At 39.9% G+C, this 19345-nt stretch overlaps 3 protein-coding genes across 4 annotated transcripts; 1 reads left to right on the plus strand and 2 right to left on the minus strand.

Annotated features, from left to right (window-relative positions):
• Positions 1-2429: 2429 nt before the first annotated feature.
• LOC141777549 (gamma-crystallin N-A-like) lies at positions 2430-7424 on the minus strand. 2 transcript variants are annotated; one of them, XM_074651909.1, is made up of 4 exons: positions 7401-7424; positions 4767-5015; positions 4189-4334; positions 2430-2699 (listed from the first exon to the last, which is right to left on the minus strand). In XM_074651909.1, exons 2-4 carry the CDS (start codon positions 4929-4931, stop codon positions 2564-2566), a joined length of 447 nt encoding a protein of 148 aa, XP_074508010.1. In that variant the 5' UTR covers positions 4932-5015; positions 7401-7424; the 3' UTR covers positions 2430-2563. The 2 variants fall into 2 exon arrangements, with proteins under 2 accessions (XP_074508010.1, XP_074508009.1); XM_074651908.1 differs by lacking the exon at positions 7401-7424 and adding an exon at positions 5210-5362.
• A 190-nt stretch (positions 7425-7614) lies between these two features.
• On the plus strand, positions 7615-9596 carry ly97.3 (lymphocyte antigen 97, tandem duplicate 3). The gene is made up of 4 exons (XM_074651910.1): positions 7615-7759; positions 8091-8180; positions 9018-9140; positions 9354-9596. The coding sequence occupies exons 2-4, from the start codon at positions 8132-8134 to the stop codon at positions 9458-9460; spliced, it is 279 nt and encodes a 92-aa protein (XP_074508011.1). The 5' UTR covers positions 7615-7759; positions 8091-8131; the 3' UTR covers positions 9461-9596.
• A 1583-nt stretch (positions 9597-11179) lies between these two features.
• rheb (Ras homolog, mTORC1 binding) lies at positions 11180-18907 on the minus strand. The gene is made up of 8 exons (XM_074651911.1): positions 18601-18907; positions 17074-17145; positions 14302-14369; positions 14070-14152; positions 13911-13967; positions 13745-13792; positions 13350-13431; positions 11180-12000 (listed from the first exon to the last, which is right to left on the minus strand). Exons 1-8 carry the CDS (start codon positions 18650-18652, stop codon positions 11908-11910), a joined length of 555 nt encoding a protein of 184 aa, XP_074508012.1. The 5' UTR covers positions 18653-18907; the 3' UTR covers positions 11180-11907.
• Between the last annotated feature and the right edge of the window lie 438 nt (positions 18908-19345).

Consider the following 19345-nt stretch of genomic DNA (forward strand, 5'->3'; position numbering starts at 1 on the left):
TCTTTTGTGTAAAACAATAAATCCCATCATCATAGAATGACATGGTTAAAAGGCCATTAAGCCACATGGTCCCTGTCTCGTTCTCGTCTTTGACATCCAGATTAATGGCATGTTAGTGACACCCAGACAATTCATGCAGCAAATGGCCCAGGAATAAGGTTAGCCATAGGTAATCGCCCTTAAACTAGTGCCACTGAGTGTAACTCAAGACAAAGCATTTCCTCATTAAGCTCATCCCATATTGACCCTGTAACTCGATAGAGGCCATGAGCGAAACCTTGTAAAGATAGGTGTTCTGTTGTCATGACAGTTAGAAGAGAAAGCACACAAGTGCTCATTAAAGGTCCACCGGGCCACAACCGTGGTGTTGACATCTCGAAAAGAATGAGAGCACGGGGGGGAAATGATGCTGCAGTGCATAAAAAGCATGAAACTATATGAGGTAATAATGTTGTAAAAGGCTGTTAAATACAACCTATGTCACTACTTATACTGCATTGTACATATCATAATACATGTTGTGTGCATAATATTATATAAAAGCTTGTTGGACAAACTGAACTCAGTTGGATAAACCCTGAATGGACGACATTAAAGAGGATCTATTATGCTTTTGTGCTTTTTCCCTTTTCTTTAGGGTGTTATATAATTATTTGTGCATATACAGTAAAAGGTCTGCAAAGTTACAAAGCCTAAAGTCCACATCAAACATAGAAACACTGCTCCTGAACTGCCTGAAATGCCTTGATATATGTCCCGCCTTTTCTTCCGTAACATGGCGATTTCACCAAGTAACACATTTGCATAACGGCTAGTTTGGCACTCCCTCAAACAAAGCTAGTTAAAGCGGAGCTGGAGCGGAGTCCGAAGAGTTTGGTTCGGTTGACCAATCACAACAGAGCGGGCCAGCTGACCAATCGGAGCACACTGTGCTTTTCGGGAGGAAGCTCAGAGTGTTTCCAGCCTGTTCTCATTCACAGGACGTCAAGGCCGTCGGCGTTCGATACCACCGCACAAGGGTTCATTTAGCGCCGGTATGAGACGCACCAGGCGTCAATGTACACTCATTGGCGGCAACAGAAAAATGCTCTGGGAAAAGTGCTGTGTTGATGTAGTTTAAACTTTAATTATATACATACATCAAATTTGACATCTGCATTTAACCCATCTTAAGCATTTAGGAGCAACTTGGGGTTCAGTGTCTTGCTCTAGGACACTTTGACATGCAGACATTAGGAGTTGGGGATCAAACCGCCAAACTCGTGGTTAAAGGACAACCTGCTCTATCCAACAACCTGCTCTACCCACTGAGCTACAGCCGTTCCTGAAGATGAAAGAGCAAAAGAGACACAGACAGCAGGTGGGAGGAGAGGTGGATGGGTCCAACAACACATGGCTTTCATCCAGAAGGCCGCTGTTCGTGTCGAATGCGTTATGTTTCACTTTACAATCAGCATTTTCAATGTACAAACGTGATCATTTTAAGCGTAACCATGTTGTTTTTTCCCTAAACCTAACTAAGTGGTTTTGTTGCCTAAACCTAAACAACTATTTTTGTTAAATTCACAACATTAAGCAAGTTGGGATGAGAACATGTTGACGTTTCAGACAGAGGGTGAAAAGAGGTGCTGCAGCACAGCCGGCATGAAAAAAATAAAGCACATTGAAGCACGTAAACATGTTCTAATTAGAAACCCCCAAAACAAGTATGCACCTGAAAATGAGCGTAATAGGTCCTCTTTAATTATTTAGTATTCAGAATTAGTGTTTCTGTTCTTTGCTCTTTTTTTATTCAAGGAAGAATCCTCCAAAAATCCAGATATTTTTCATGTATTTGTGTCACCGCTGTTGAAAAGCCTAAGGTGAGCATCACAACTTCACAGTAAAATAGATAAATGACACTAGGTGGTAGCAGAGCTCCCCGGGGCAGGTGCAGATACTGCTTCAACCTGTGCAATATCTCTCTTTCACTCTTGATTTATACACTGTGCAGACATGCAGTTTCTATTGTTTACTGCTGACTGCCAGATAGTCACTTGGATAAGGGTGGGGGACTGGTTTCTAAGTTTTAATTCATTTTTTAAATCAGTTTTTCACCATTAAAACCATTTAATTTCCCTCCTGGATGTAAAAAATACCAGTATCTATTAATCTGTGTTCAGAGGTATCCAGGGTATCGCATGTAACTTGGTAATGGGTCCATTAGTATGAGGAAAAGGTTTTGTAGTTATGGCGTATAAGAGCGAGCAATTACCTGAATCATAGCCTGCAGCCATTTCTACAATGCAACTTGGTGGTTAAGCTAAGAGTGTCACACTGAGTGAACATAAAAGGAGAAAAAAAATGGAAATAAGATTGAAGATATTGTAGGGTTACTACTTTATTTTCAGCCTTTGAATAATTCAGTACAAAAATAAAACAACAAGGCAAACATTTTCTTCATCTTTTATTATTTTACAGCCCCACAGAGTCAGCGGGAGATTACTTGACAGTGTGGCATGTTTCTCCTCAGTGGATGATCTCATCCCCGCTGGCACGTTGCCTGTGACGGTGATGAGATGCTTCAGAAGTAGTTTGCCACCCTGCGAATGGACTGGATGTTGGGGTTCTCTGCCTGCCACTCAGTGTGGGTGCAGTAGTTTCCTCTCTCCACAATGTACATGCGGCCGCGGTAGTTAGGCTCCTCATACAGCACCCAGCTGTTTGGGAAAATAAATAAATAACATTAAAACAAATGTAAAAATTATAGGTTTAAAATGATAAATATGCATGTAAGTAGGTCAGGTTTAATATATGTCTGACAGTATTCTATCTGACTTGGCTTATAGTATCAAATTAAAAAAACATTGTCTTACTTTCCTCTTGTGGTACATAGAGCTGCAACAATTAATCGATTAATTGCTATTAAATTAATCGCCAACTATTTTTGTAATCGATTAATCGGTTTGTGTAATTTTTTAAGTAAAAAAAAGTCAAAATTCTCTGATTCCAGCTTCTTAACTGTGAATATTTTCTAGTTTCTTTACTCCTCTATGACAGTAAACTGAATATCTTTGAGTTGTGGATAAAAAAAGACATTTGAGGACGTCATCTTGGGCTTTGGGAAACACTGATCCACATTTTTCACCATTTTCTGACATTTTATAGACCAAACAACTAATTGTTTAATTTTTTATATATTTTGGGGCATTTAATGTCCTAAATGAAGTGTTGGGAGTGGAGAGATGACAGAAAATGAGGGGAGAGAGAGAGAGAGAGAGAGAGAGAGAGAGAGAGAGAGAGATGATCGGTTGTGATTGGTCAACCGAACCAAACTGTTTGGACTCAGCTCCAGCTCCGCTCTACTTAGCTTTGTTTGAGTGCGTGCCAAACTAGCAGGGATTATGCAAATGTGTTACTTGGTGACATCACCACGTTACGGAAGAAAAGGCGGGACTTCAAGCAAGGTGTTTTTGGCAGTTCAGGAGCAGTGTTTTTGTGGAGGAGAGTATCTCCCTTTGGCCTGGACTTTGGGCTTAGTAACTTTGCAGACATTTTACATGCACAAACAAATGTCTAACACACTAAAGGAAAGGGAAAAAGCACAAAAACATAATAGGTCCTCTTTAAACTCCTTCGCCACAGGGGCACCCACCTCTGAAATTTCTAACTCCACCCTCCACCCAAACTGAATGCAGGTGAATGGAATTTTGTTTGTGTTGCTAAAAGCATTGAAAAATGACTAAATGAAAAATAAAAAGTTACTCTGGCTAATAACACAGACCTTGCCAGAGTAACAAGGACACTGTTTCTGGAAAGATATGCTGCTGTTGAATATCTAATGCTGTGGCAAACAGCATTATCATTACATTATTCATCTCCATTGTATTGTGATGGTGGCCAAGATATTATGGATGGATATCGATGTCAAGTCCTTGACAAAAACAACAAACAAACAAACAAAAAAACTACAAGTTGATGCATGCGATCCCCTTCTCTCTGGCCCCCATGTTTCCTGACAATAAAGGCTTGAATTCCAAAATATATAAATCTTTAAAAGAAATTACATTTGGGTTGAACTGACCCCTTTAAATTGTAGACACATTTATCAGTTTTCACAGAAGTCCATCAATGAAGTGCAGTAAACTAGAATATTCTAGCATATGTTGGTGCTTGTGTGCTCTAACTAACTGCTGCAGGGATACATACGCTCCATCTCCATAAACCTTGACGGAGTTGACACAGCTCTTGGTCAGGCCTCGTGCCTGCAGGAACGGACAGTCGTCGCACAGCTCCACACACTGGCCAGAGAAGTTGTCTGCCTCGAACAGCTCCATCCTGTAGTGCTCTCCGTGCTGGGGGAGGATAATGACAGCAAACATGTTCGCCTTCAACTCATAGCAAAAGACCAAGGCCTCCTCCTTTATGTTATGGGTAGTGCATTGTGTGCGCAAACTCTTGCACCTATAGAAATCTAAAGGTTAAACGCTTATAGACGATGAGATGTCTACACAGTAGCCTATATCTCAAGTGCACTTAGTGATTTTCTTTCTGCGGATGGTGTTAGTATGGGATGTGAAAAGCTACAAGCTTTTGATATGCATCTGTATTGCAACACTAATACTGCATTATTATAAACCTGACACTGATTTATCTGGAAAAACAGATGTGCACAAATGAGGCCACACATATGCCAGTCTTTTTTTAACAACCAAATATTTGTCTGTCCCTGGGGTCTGTCTCTCTCTCACACACACACACACACACACTCTCACTGTCTCTCTTACCATCCTGATTGGCCTGCAGGAGCCCATGTGATCGTTATGGGCATTCCAGCGCTGGAATTCGGGGTACTCTCCGTGCTCGAGAATGTACTGTTGGCCCTTGAAGTCTGGGTGGTCAAAGCAGATGAAGGCCCCGCTCTCCACACGGACAGAGTTGACCCTGTTCATGAAGCCACGGTCCTGGAAGTTGTCGCAGTCACTGCAGACCTCCAGCTTCCTCCCAGTGAAACATTTTCCCTCATAGAACACGATCTGTTTTGGGAAGATTAAAATATTTGTTTTCTCCTAAACAGATACTTGTACAGAAAGGGCTGCAACGATATCTTGTGAAAAGTGCCACTCAACACTGTAAAAAGCTGGACCAGTCAGCTACAGTTTTGCCTTTGACATTGTTTGTGATTCACATGATTAAGTTTGGGTATAGGCTGCCTTGTTGTGGTACTCACCTTTCCTGAGTACTGAGACATTTTTCCACTGTTATCAGTTCCAAACTAGCAACACAGTCTAAGCGTGGAAAAATTTGGACACCTACATATATATGGCCAACAGGGAGCGCGGTGATCTCGCGAGGCAGAGGCAACAAAAGCACAACAATGGGGGGTTTAGACGTTTTGCCACATGGACAGTTTCCCTTACATGTGCCAGTGCTGATATTGGAGTTTGGCTCTGAGGGGGGTGAAACAATAGAGTGAGAGAGAGATTTTGCTATGATTGGGCTTTGGGAGTGATGTTGCACTGAGTCGGGGGGTTGCAGAATAATATTTGGGTGGTGTCCAGACAAGGAGGGAAAACAAACAGAGAAAGTTAAAGCAGAGGTGAAAGGACAAACAAGTAACTGGGAAAATGTAGAAACAACAAGGTGTGGTCCCAGTCCATGTCTGAGTTTTTTAATGGTGGTAGGGTGAGCAGAGTCATGCTCCAAAGCAGATTTCCCTCCAGCTTTTCTTTACGGATCGCTCTCTGTTGTAGTTTCTCTGATGCTGATCCAGACAGAATCCCTGGATCTACTTAGACCTTGACCCATGAAAACTTCCCTCAGTAACATCAAAGACCACCAGTTTTTAAGGTAAGGCAGGTGGAGCAGGATACAAAACAGATAAAACCTGTTTTTAATGTACTCGATGACTTCAGCCTCCTCTCTCTCTATCTACAGTGGCAGAGAGTGGAGATAAAACCACACAATTTGAAAAGATTTATTGCGCTTGAGTGGCTTTTAAGAGATTAGAAAGTTCAACAAGGTTTGGCATTCACACTAAAGCAGTCAATCAAAGCCATAAGTATAGTAGATTCAAAAATCACATGGACTTTTGTAAATAGACGTCAGTTCTTTTGTTCATCAGTTGGCCTTAGACTATTTAATTACTCCAAAAGAGATAATGTACTGTATTTGACATAATAGATCCTTAACATCTTTTTTTGTAAAGCATGAACTGCACTTTTCAGCCAGCCATTCATGTATTGGAGCAATTTCTGTATAAACTGGAATTGAATTGGACTTAATTCAAATTTAATGGAGGTGATTTATTTTTTCTGCACCAAAGAAAATATTCAAGTTTCAGGTTTCTTTATTTTCATCATATGCACAACAATTACAACAAAGCAGTCGTTGGCAATGTATCGCAGGTTCCTTTCAACATGCTCATTAAATATGTAAAAAAAAAAGGAAAATCACACAAGTAAAAGCAAAATGAGAATCTAAGACACAAAATAGTGCAAGTTAGAATATAGGGCTAAGATCGTAGACTGTATATAAAGATAGACGACATGACAGCTCTCCAAAAGTGAAGCTAAAACATCTGGATCGCCCCCTGGTGGCTGGCTGCAGTATAGGTCATAAATCCTGCCTCTTCCATGTTAGTGGATGGGACATCGGCCAAACTAAAAAGTCAAAGTACACATAAAATAAATTTTTCCTGAAGATGGTTTCTGTCATTTTAGGTAGTTCTTATCAGGCTGATATATGTTCAAGTGTTCACTTTTTCCGATAAGTTTGGTTTTAATTAGTTATTTGATGTTATAAAAAGGGGGTTAAACATCATGATTGGCAGCTGTGAGTCTCTCTTGCTGACAAGCCGTGCTCGACTCCTGATTGGTTCGGGCGGGTGACCTCGATACCACGTCTCCAGCCCCCCGATCACTACTGCGCAGACTCTGGCTCCAAATAACGTCAAAATCTCAAGATGGTATAGCTCCCGTATCCGGGATATTTCTGCTTCACTTCTGTACAGTGGGACAAAATGGAAACGAGTCGTCCATCTTTATATACGGTCTATGGCTAAAATATATACATAAATATAATTTAAAATAAGAAATGTAAATCTGTAGTAGACAGTATTTCAAAAAGATAAACTGAATAAAAACAGGAATGTAGTATGCATAATAATAAGTAATAAATATACTTCTTTTTGTGCAGCATCTCTGTAATAGTTAAAGGCAATTTACTTTAAGTGTATAACAGCTGAGAGAAAGTGTTTCAATCTCTTTCATTAGTTTGTGCCAGTTTAAGTGAATTCAGTCTTTGTATAGAGTCAATTCATTCATCCGGTTTGGAGCCGAGGTTAGTTAAAGAGCACTGAGCCAAAGGTATTATACCTCATATAGGTCAGCCATAATCCACCTGAAGCAAACATACTGTACCTTTCACTAATATCCTCTTGTCCTCTTAAAGGTTTAAATCCAGCTAATATAGATCCTTATTCAGGTCGGTGACAAATGCATACATTAATGTTTGCAAAAGCCTCATTAATTATATACACTAGTGGACAAAGGGCGGACAGCTCTTGCATAATGCAGGAAATCTGAGCATTGAGAAATGGTAACCTCTGAACACAGTGTACCCAGGGTGAGTGAGGTGCTGAGTATATAGACTTAACAGAGATACACAACTTAATGGGACGTTACCATGACAGAGTGAAGAATGAACGGGTATAAAAAGAGGGAATGTGGATGAATACGTCTCAGTCACCGACAGAAACCGAGACAGACGAATCAGCAAGGTATGTACGCATAAAACAATACTTACTTGAGGTATCTTATTTTGTGTAACCTTCCATTCTTTTTTTTAAATATGTTTAATAACAATCAGTGTAAAATCAATACTATTTTATCGTTATTTGCCATATATTTGCTATCAAATGGGCATGCAAGCTAATGCACCTGTTTCTGCTCAGATGTTTTTGATAATTTAAAACATAAAAATCATGACCTCGAAAAAAGACTTTAGGGTCTCACAGTAAAACACTGTTCAAATGAGACAAGCCATGAAGTTTGTAGGACTGCAAGTATTGTACATCATGTGTAATCAAACGTGTGTTTTATCTCTCATAGGCTGCAGTATTGAACAGAACAGAACAGAACAGAACAGAACAATGAAGCTGTTGGCCTTGGCTTTAACCGTCGCCCTGCTGTTTACAGCTGGTGAGTCTGTCACTGATTCTCCACTGAACAAACACAACCTCTGCTGCTGTGCAACGGGGATGTCTGCTGTCTCTTTTAGTTTTCACTGTATAGGAACACAACCTCAGCAGACCTGTCAGACACTCAGATGATTTCTTTTCATTTTGCAACAGATTGTAGGAGTCATATCTAAGAGATGAAAGTGAAAGTGACTTATCTGTGGAAGCATAGTATCATTCTATGTGGCTCCATACACACCTCTAACATCTAAGAAGATTTAACCTTACTAATACACATTGTCCCAGGCACACAAAATGTCACTCAAAGAGACACGTACCTGCCAGGAAGAGACTCAAAATGACCAAAAAGAAACATAAAATGACTACAAAGAGACACAAAACAACTACAAAGACACTCAAAATTACTACAAAGAGATGCAAAACAGCTGCACAGACACAAAGAGACTCACAGCGGCTTTTAAAAGGGACAAAACAACCACAGAGAGGCACAAAATTACTACAAAGGGACACAAAGCACTATAAAGAGACTGAAAATGACTACAAAGAGACTCAAAATTACTACAGGGAGACTTAAAATGATCAAAAGAGACACAAAACAACTACAGAAAGAGGCAAAACGACGAAAAAGAGACACAAAACAACTACAAAAAGAGGCTAAACAACGATAAAGTCTGTGTGTCTTTGGTAGGAGAGGTGGTGGGGCCTTTTGCATGTCTGTGCCCAGGGGCCCAGCAGAGATTCCTATACAGAAATCACACCAGCCACATTATAACAGAATTTAATCATCCAACACAGACAGAAAAACAATGACTGAAATACTGCTTTGTGTTGTTTTCAGGTGAAGCCCTGAACTGCCACCGATGTGTCTCCAAAAAGGCCGGAGGAACCTGTGAGCTCACTGTAGAGACCTGTAAACCAGAGAAGGATGCCTGCGCTGCTGCCAGTTTCCTCAGAGAACCACGTGAGTTTCTCAACACACTCAAACTATTCTATGATGTAAATTATTTTGTTTTAAGTTTTGAAAAATGTATAAAGAGAGAAAATCGCTTAAGGCCTAAACAGTGCTAGGCATCGTAACATACAGTAGAAAGTCTAAATGCATTAGCTCTACCACAGTGAGGTGCTTCTTCCATAATGAAAGAGCTTGTTAAAACCTTTCCTTTTACTCTCTTAGATGGCCAATACCAGAAATGCATGGCTCTGTCAGACTGCGAAATGCTGAAGATGAACGCCTACATCGACATCAACTGCTGTACCGAAGACATGTGCAACACCTTGTAAAATGACAATGTATTGGAATATCTTTGAGCAAGGCACTTAAACCCAATGACTCCTGCCGACACATGTGTGAATTCAAAGCGGCTACTTTTTAGAAGAACAAAATTTGCAAATAAAATTAAAAAAAGTTTGACAAAGAGCAAGTGCCTCTACTCATTCTTATGTCTGGAAATCTTTTGAATTTTCTTATTACTTTTTGACAGCCACATCGAGTCAAAAACAAAGTCTGCATACTATCATCCTAGAATAAACACCAGAAGTTGGAGGATTCATGTTCAGACAAGAGTTTCATTTTCAGCAGGTTGGGTTACTGTAATGGTCTTTTCTCAATTTAGACTCTGTCAGAACACTGCTGCTTCTGTTAGACATCGATCAAAGATGAGGGAAAAGCATATCACACAAGTTCTCAGGGCTTGGAACTGACCTTTGACCTCATTCCTTTTTATACATTTAATATTCATGACCAAAAGTGAAAATAACATCCTTAGGTGTCATTTATTAAGAGAAGAACTCTGCTAATCTGCTTCACCAGAACTGTGAGGGTGTGGTTCGATCAGATTTGATTGACAGTGAGCAAACAACCCACCAGCTATTGCCAGATTCTGGTGGCGCCATCTAGCGGTGAGGTTGCAGATTGCAACCAACTGAAACTTCCCACGGGTGCCAAGCGTGTCGAAGAACTCCATCTGCAGATATAGACGGCTCATTCTAAGCTAACGAAAACACAATTCTTATTTTCAGGTGATTATACACTAAAGAAAATTGTTATTATTATTACTTATTAGGGCTGTCAAAGTTAACGCGATAATAACACGTTAACACAAATTCGTTTTAACGCAACTTGCGATTTTTAAGCTGTAGCGGGGTCAGTTTTAAAGCTAGAGTGAAGATTCTGGCATCATATGAAACTACAAAACCTAAGGAATCCATTGGTACCAACCATATCATACTTACGTGTCATGAATAACACTCCAAACTTATGCTAAACTTTGGCGAGGAAAAACATTTTCAAAGGGGTCCCTTGACCTCTGACCTCAAGATTTGCGAATGAAAATGGTTTCTATGAGTACCCACAAGTCCCCCCTTTACAGACATGCCCACTTAATGATAATCACATGCTGTTGGGGCAAGTCAGTCAAGTCAGCACACTGACACACTGACAGCTGTTGTTGCCTGTTGGGCTTGAGATTACCATGTTATGATTTGAGCATATTTTTTATTCTAAATGCAGTACCTGTGAGGGTTTCTGGACAATATTTATCATTGTTTTGTGTTGTTAATTGATTTCCAATAATAAATATATACATGCATTTGCATAAAGCAGCATATTTGCCCACTCCATCTTGATAAGAGTATTAAATACTTAACAAATCTCCCTTTAAGTTACATTTTGAACAAATAAAAAATGTGTGATTGATTTGCAATTAACTGTTGACAATCATGCGATTAATCGTGATTAATATTTAGCCCTAGTTATTATGCAACAGAGGTGGAACAAAGTTTCAATAAACACAAGATTTTGATGTTCTCCATTACTTACTAAATCTCAAAAACACCATGCTCTTGCATCCTGCGCGTCTACTGTATTTATCACCGTCTTTCTGTCCCTTCTGTGAAGCAATTTTAATTATCTTTGAGAGGTAAATAAATAAACTTGCCCTGCCTCCCATGTGCCAAAAATCTCACTCATCAGCCAAAGCAATAATCCACACTCAACCCTGCTTTACATAACCACTTTTTGCTTTTAATGATTACAATCAAAAACATTTGTACAACATTTTCAACGTTAGAAAATGGATGCAGATTTTTAATTTTTTTTTGGCTGACAGTAACCGCTATGAAAACAAACTGAGGGACAGAGAAGTGCCTGGAGATGGAAGTAGAAAAAGAGCTGTATCTATTGGAGGGAGCGAACAGCCGGCGATGTATCAGAAGAAACGTCCGTGTTTACTTTATCCGTTTTTCAGAGCGTATGCGTGGCAGACATGACATTTCTCTTATCTCTCGTTATTTAAACAGAGGACTCGTTGCCTATATGGGAGCTGCATAATGAGAAGCTAAGATGCATCAAGCCACTACTATCTCTGGCCTTAGCTATTACCGGTTATTACCGAGCACAGCAAAACATTTTTTCTGATACACCCAAATGAAGTTCTGTGTTTTGCATCGGAGCCTAGCACAGAGATGGAGGAGGGGTGGATTGTGGGAAATATAAGACAAGGGAACCGCCACTCATTCGTTTCTTTTTTTTTTATCAAACACACAAAGAAAAACGAGGATGACAAAAGGGAATACTGATAAATAACAGTGGAATCAGAGCCATAAATAGACAGTATTGGATATTTAGGACCCTGGAGGGGTGGAGTCAGCTGAGGTGGAGAAGAACTGGCAGCTAGCCTTCAAGTAACGGGATATCCCAGTGCAGTGTCCTGTGTGTTGATTGGGCGGCTCTACATCATGGAGCAGGACGTTTTTCCTGGCTGCACGCCGCCATCCATCTTCTCTGCCTCCAGGATCATCCTCCGGAAAACCTCCACGGCCGTCTGAGAGAGACAGAGACACACACACACACACACAGGACGCTGTCACATGTCTCGGTCACACCACTTTGAAATTACCAGCAGCATACGCTACATCCAGCGGAGCCTCAATGACATTAAGCACAACAAAGATGGCATTGTTTTTATGTGCATTTAAAGACAGTCAAGCACTGTGGTTGGCTAACTTGATTTGAAGCAGATAAATAGACTTCCTGAATATGAAACTTGTTGGGAAAAGGGAAGAGGGTATCGAGAATTGATTCCTGTGGAAAGTTTTTTGTTTATTTTTAGCTCATGTTGGCCAAACTTTAGCCTCTACCTGAATGAAAATGAGTGGATACAACATGCTGTATACTGGAGGCTGTGGTGGATACACTTTTCAACCACTGTCAAATCTGCATGAATTGATATTTTTGGCCACCTGGGGGCACTGCAACAAGCTGTAAACACAGCACTTTATATATTATCATTGAGTTGATAAAGCAAACATTTACACATCCAAAAGAGACAGATCAACATTAGCATGAATTTGGAGTCATGCTTCTGGCCACTTGACGAATGTAAGTTCAACATTCACTCTTTTAGCTGTGGTAACAGTGGGGATTTAGAGCTTTTTCCCCCCCCAAAACTGTCTGCCGCAGCTGGAAATAATGCTGATGAGCCGTTAAACCAAAACAATGAGCTGAAAGACACTAAATCACTCCGCAGAGCTGAGGGGAACTATTTGGGTAATAGTTATCTGTGGGTTCGTCGTCCATCTATATATACAGTCCATGGTGGGTACACAATAAGAATCTAGTGTGGGAAATGCGTACTCCACCAGTAACAATGAAAGCTGCTTTATAAAGAGGCAGTTACAGATTGCAAATGATTAAATTGTTAATGCTAATAAAACAAACAATGCAAACAATAAAACAAATAGCATCAATGGGGTCTGACATAGCAAAAAGAGGCACTCTAGTGATTTATTACAACTCTTTCATAAACTTGGTGGACTTGAAAAAGTCAGGTTTAAACAAAAATAGTCAAAATGTATGCAGCAGACACTGAAATATCCTGACCTTTTTTCCCTATATAGGTCAAGCTCCAAAACTGCTGGCTCCTACACTTCCCATAATGCAACATGATAGCATCTCTTTTTTAGACCCTCCCGGCCTGCTCAACACCCACGTCTTTCAAACTCCAAATGTTTTCTGTTACAAATTTGTTCTTCAAGCCGAAGAAGACATTATACAATCACAACAAACCTTCATGACTATTTAATCATCAAATTCATGCCAACTACTATTTATATTATAGTGCGAAATAAATGTATAAAAGTTGAATATGATCTCTGCAGCTTCAGCTCTTACCTGGTTCTCTTTAGCTGAGGACTCCATGAAGGCAGCGTTCCAGGATTCGGCTAATGCTTTTCCTTCTTCACAACTGATTACTCTACAGAAAAAAACACATCAATATTTCAGAGTAAAGCTGCAGAGTTCAACCCGCAGAGTTCAATTCTGCTTTCCACTGAGTAAGCTATATTTGAAGGGCTACAAAAACGCACACAGGCAAATACAACTATGCTGTGTCATCTGTGAACCAAATATTAATCTCTGCTCTGTATTTCTGTTTGTGTGTCATATGTCAGGAATGTAAAGAAATGATGCAGAAATGATGACTAAAACTGGCAAGTGCTATACCCCATGTGTATACCTCCTGTCTATGGTGGACATAATGTACAATTCAGGTGTGTGTCGGGACATACCGCTCCATATGTAGGTCGTTCTTGTTCCCGACGAGCATAATTGGAACTCTGCATTTGAGAAAAAGAACGGTCATTTATGCATGATATATTACTGACTTCTTGGAATGCACTGGGCAGCAAAACAAGAAGAAGAAGAAGAAGAAGAAGAAGCAGAAGCAGTACTTACTGAACTTTCCCCACCATGTCCAATAGTTTTTCATGGATAACTTGTACAACTTCAAAGCTGGAACAAACAAGGGGAGAGTTCATCAGTATTTCAGCGCAGCCTCAGCTCATTAAATGGAACTTCACAGAAGCTTTTAAAAAGGGGGGAGTAGAAGTATACCTTTTATTGGATGTAACTGAATAGACCAGAATGTAACCGTTGATATCTATGGAGTAGGTCTGTGGGAAGATGGAGTACTCATCCTATAGAGACAGACATTGTGAAGAGATTAGTGTGCAAAGTTACAGGTTTGGAATAAAAAGAATTAAAAGTAATTCTGACTAATTAACGAAGCAGAATTAACACCAAACTGCGAAATAACACAATCATAACAACCCATATTTAATCATACCTGTCCTGCTGTGTCTACCAGCTGAAGATGGTACTCTTGTCCATTTATTGTGATCATTTTAGTAAATGCTGCAGTTAAAAGAAAAGACAAATTAAACAATAATAATGACAAATTAAACATATTTATGGATGAAGAGAAAGAAACGTCTTTTTAAAATAAGTCAGAAATACTACACCATCTCTACTATATACAGCACTATACTGTATCTTCATTACTCTACGTTTTCAGTGTGCACATCTCCTTATGGATCCATTTTGGTAGCACTGAGTTCATCCAACACAGGAATGTCAATATCTGCCTGGAGATGGGTCACATTATCTACAGCGCTGCCTGCAGCATCTCGCTGACACTCCACTTTATGTTAACCATCCAGAGATTATTTATAGATACAGACCACACACTCGAGAAACGCGGGGCGATATGCGAGCGTACATGTCGGGAAAAAGAAAAACAGCCTACAGGTAAAGTTTAGACTCAAATCTCTGGAGTGTCTGGGAATATGTGCGTTTAGGACGTTGATGAATTACTGTATTTTATCTCATTCGGCACAATGTACCGTTATAGTAGCTTCAAGCACAGCTCCCTCTCTAAGCCTTTTCCAAGTTTATTCCACTAAAGGTTCAACTCTGACCAAACACCAGCTGATTTCTCCAAAGTTCCTCGAAAGAAAGTTTTCTCTTTGTGGTTGAAAGTGTGGAAACTGAGCTGGTGTAGTGTTTGGACACATTGGTTTAGAGGGAACATCACGACCGCCCTGCTTGGTAACAATTCTTTCTTTCAGTGAAATCATGTTATAGAGTTATCAGGATGCACCGTTGAGATGTCTACACTGATGATAATAAGCAATGTTATAATAATTAACCATGTGCTTCTATTTGTTGCCTGGATAGTGTGTATTTTCGGGGCCTTGGAACAATGGGCATTTGTTTTCGCTGTAACGGACTGTCGGACAAATGGGGCTTTTTTTGGTCCAATGGGACAGTTTTCGGACTATTGGTGTTTTGGAATAACAATGGGTCGGCTTCTTCTCAATACCCAATAATGTACAACAAACACTACTACCTCAACAACCAAATTAACGACAATATACGGCTTGAGATTTGCTGGGATACGATGAAGATGGTAATGTAGCTGATGTACTTGCTAATGTTATATGTTGTCCACGGAACGAGGCTAGCCACAACAGCTAGCGTTAGAATCACATTTTGGGTCTGATTAGTTTATGTATTGTGTAGTTAACATTAGCCCTTTGGACATTCTCTGTCTGGGTAGGTTTTTGTTGTGTAGAGTGGACATGGCACTATTTAGGAGGAAACTCATTGGGCCGCATTGATGAAAATGTAACACGGCAACGCAATTAATTCGCACCGGACCCGGTGTGCATTGTTGTCGATGCAGAAAATTTGCATGCAGATTTTCCATATTTCTGCACCGCATTTTCACATCACACAGCTTTAAATCATTTTTTAAGCTGAATTGCCAAAACTTCTCTGGGTCCAGCTTCTCAAATATGAGGATCTGTGGCTTTTCTTTGTTTTACATAATTGTAACTGAAATATTCTTGAGTTTTGGTCAAACAAAACAAAAATATTGACGCCACCAAGGACTATTTTTTGACATTTTATAAACCCAAACAATTATTCAATAATGAAAATAATCATTAGTTGCAGCCTGACAGCATGTATTACATGAAAAACTCCTAGTGAATATCGTGATATACAACCATCTGTTATCATGTGACCGCAACTCCATACATAGGTCACGTGATAACAACTAAACCATCTCTGTGGCAACTGAGCAACTCCATCCACTGAGAAAGGGAACAAGATGTACTGTAGCTGAAAGCCTTGGAAACACAGTAAGTGGACCCTGGGATGAGATTTATTTTTGTCAAACAACAATTATAATATTGATTTCAACCATATGTGAGCAGTCATCTTTTGTGGAGTTTTTTTCCTTAACAGAAACAATTACTAGTCTGAGGATAGAGGATTGTCACATGTTCAGATTGTAAATCCTTTGGAGACAAATTTGTGACTTTGGGGTTATATAAATAAAATTAAACAAAATCAGCTCTCTGATAGCCAAACATGATTTTACGCATGAATAACTGATGAATCAAATCAGCTAACGTGTCAAAGGGTAATACAGCCGGCCCTCTACCTCACATATTGGCATAAAAAAGAGATGCAATGACACACAAGTGTCAAGATATCTGTCGGGGTTTCCCGCAGTGTTTCACCACCTTGCCTGAAGACCACCTCCATAAAAACTTCATAAAAAATATACACTTTTACGAAAAAGGGGAAAGGGACTTTCAAGGGAACAGTGTGTAACATTTCGGGGATCTATTAGCAGAAATAGAATATAATATTCATAACTATGTTTTCATTAGTGTTTAATCACCTGAAACTAAGAATAAAGAAGTGTTATGATGGTAAGGATGACCTCTGAGAGAGGCGAACGGCGTTACCACGGTTTTGCACTCGGCGGCTCATGTTACCACAGTCTTGGAAAGGGAGGAGTGAGCAGAGGGCTACTCAGTTGGTTGCAATCTGCTACCACAACACTAGATGCCGCCAAATTCTACGCACTGTCCCTTTACATACTGCAAAAGCTATTACCGGTATATTCAAGGGTGGCTATTGTTTAGGCTGTCATCTACTAACTAAGAGGAGATGTATCAGGATCTGAGTGGCTTACCACTTCAACTAAACTGTTTCCTGCCTGTGTGTGTATGGAGCTGCAACAGTCCACAAAATCCCCACTTACTGTTTTCTATTGTTGGGTCATAGGAGTCCACGAACTGGCCTTCCACAAACTGAATTGTCAAGGAGGACTTTCCTGCAAAACACACAAAGGGGTATTGTTGACAGGGAGTCTTTACATGCTAGAATATCACTGGAAATGTGGAAACAAGGCAAACATGAGCATGGCTCACATACCCCAGCTCTCTGCTTGACTCCTGCTAAAATAGGGCCAAAGATTTTGCCCTTTTGGAAAAATTTAGAAAGATTTGGTCACCCTGGACTTTTAAACCTCAAAAGGCACAACCAGACCACACGGTCAACCATCATACCACATTTGAATGATGCGTTAACGCAAATTTGTTTTAACGCCACCAATTTCTTTAACGCATTAAGGTTTTTTAAACTCATTTTTTTTTTTTTTGCAGTTTGGGGCAAGTCATAGTCAAGTCAGCACACTGACACACTGACAGCTGTTGTTGTCTGTTGGGCTGCAGTTTGCCATGTCATGATTTGAGCATATTATTTTATGCTAAATGCAGTACCTGTGAGGGTTTCTGGACAATATTTGTAATTGTTTTGTGTTGTTAACTGATTTCCAATAATAAATATATACATACATTTGCATAAAGCAACCATATTTGCCTATACTCCAATGTTGATAAGAGTACTAAATACTTGACAAATCTCTCTTTAAGGTACATTTTGAACAGATACAAAATATGATAATATATATAATCACGATTAACTATGGAACAATCATGCCATTAATCGTGATTAAACAATTAAATCGATTGACAGCCCTGAATTTACAAGTGTATTTGACAGGGATAATAAAACATAAACTTCAATACTTCTGATACAGAGATATAGCTAAAAGCAAAGACTGTGGCTCATATATCACAATGTGAAAAAAATAATATCATTACAATATGAACTACTAAACTTCACAAAATACACAATACAAAACCCTTTATTATTAATAGCATGGGAGATGTTTTACTACATCAGCTCATCATAGTGTAGGCAACCATCAACACAATACACGTCTCTAAGGGGATATTACAGAGGTTTTACAGGCGTTGGTGCTGATATATGCTGGCTGGGCCTTTCTTTCTATCTGCGTGTGCCATCTTGCCATCCATCCTGCACATCCCAGTTTCAGCGTATACAAAAATGCGCTCCTTTGCGAGGAAATAAAACCGCACAGTTTAATGCGTCAAATCCTGGTGCTCCTCCAGGCCTTCACAAAACATTGCACTGACTGACTAAAGCAGGGTTACTGATGAAAATCACTAAGAATGTAAAAATACATATATGTTGAAGGCCTCATGTGATAAAAACCCAGCAAGGCCACGCATCACCTGGTGGCGCTCATTCGCCCTCTGTGAGATGTTGCATGACAGCTACTCCCTAGAATTTAAGTTTATTATAGGAGGCGCGCATAATGGTCTCAAATTTACAAGAAAAAGGCCGCTGAAATTGAGCCTCAAGCGTCGCATCCGAGGCACTTAAGGTGTAATTTATTTCTCTGCGTCCTCTTGGAACTCACCTACGGATCTGTACCCGAGGATGGCGATTTTTCGTGATTTGGGCTGCGGCATAACTCGTCCTGGTTATCGCATCTAGTCCTCGGGGTGTACCGCAACCTCCAACCGGAATGGCATCCAAATTCAAGGAGCGCAGAGATTCCACATACAGCCTCCCACTCAGATGACAGCAGGAATTCTTCTTCTTTTCTTTTTGCTTTTTTTTTCTATGAGGATTTTTTTTTGACGTCCCTGGCTTGGAAAATGAGCGTTATTTCAGGTGGATATTAAAAAAGCATGGAGTATCTATAGATCTACAATAACTGCGTCACTCCCCTTTGCAATGTAATGAATTAGTAATTACTGCTGCGTCCTAATTGGCTGCTCGCGGAGCGGAGGAGGGCGTCGGTGCCTGTTGTAAAGCTCTGATTGGATGAGACAGCTGCTCGTCAAGTAGCAGTGGAAGTGTTCCTGGATTATGATTGGCTGCTACGCGCGTTGGTGACATGCTGGGTGGTCAGGTGCAATGTCGTTCATATCTGTAGGGTCAGGGAGCAGAGAGACACTGACATTACTGCTCCAATGGAGACACTACAACACATAGAATTCATCATTCACTTCCCATAGTGGTTATATAGTAGTCCTACCATGAAAGAGCCTCAAATAAGATCACTAGTAGTACATTTACTCTGATTTTGCCTTGTGTGTTGCTATTTATTTATTTTTCCATGTATTTATTTCTGTATTTATTCATTTATTCTTGTATTT

The sequence above is a fragment of the Sebastes fasciatus genome, chromosome 11, assembly GCF_043250625.1.
Source record: "Sebastes fasciatus isolate fSebFas1 chromosome 11, fSebFas1.pri, whole genome shotgun sequence".
Classification (NCBI taxonomy): Eukaryota; Metazoa; Chordata; class Actinopteri; order Perciformes; family Sebastidae; genus Sebastes; species Sebastes fasciatus.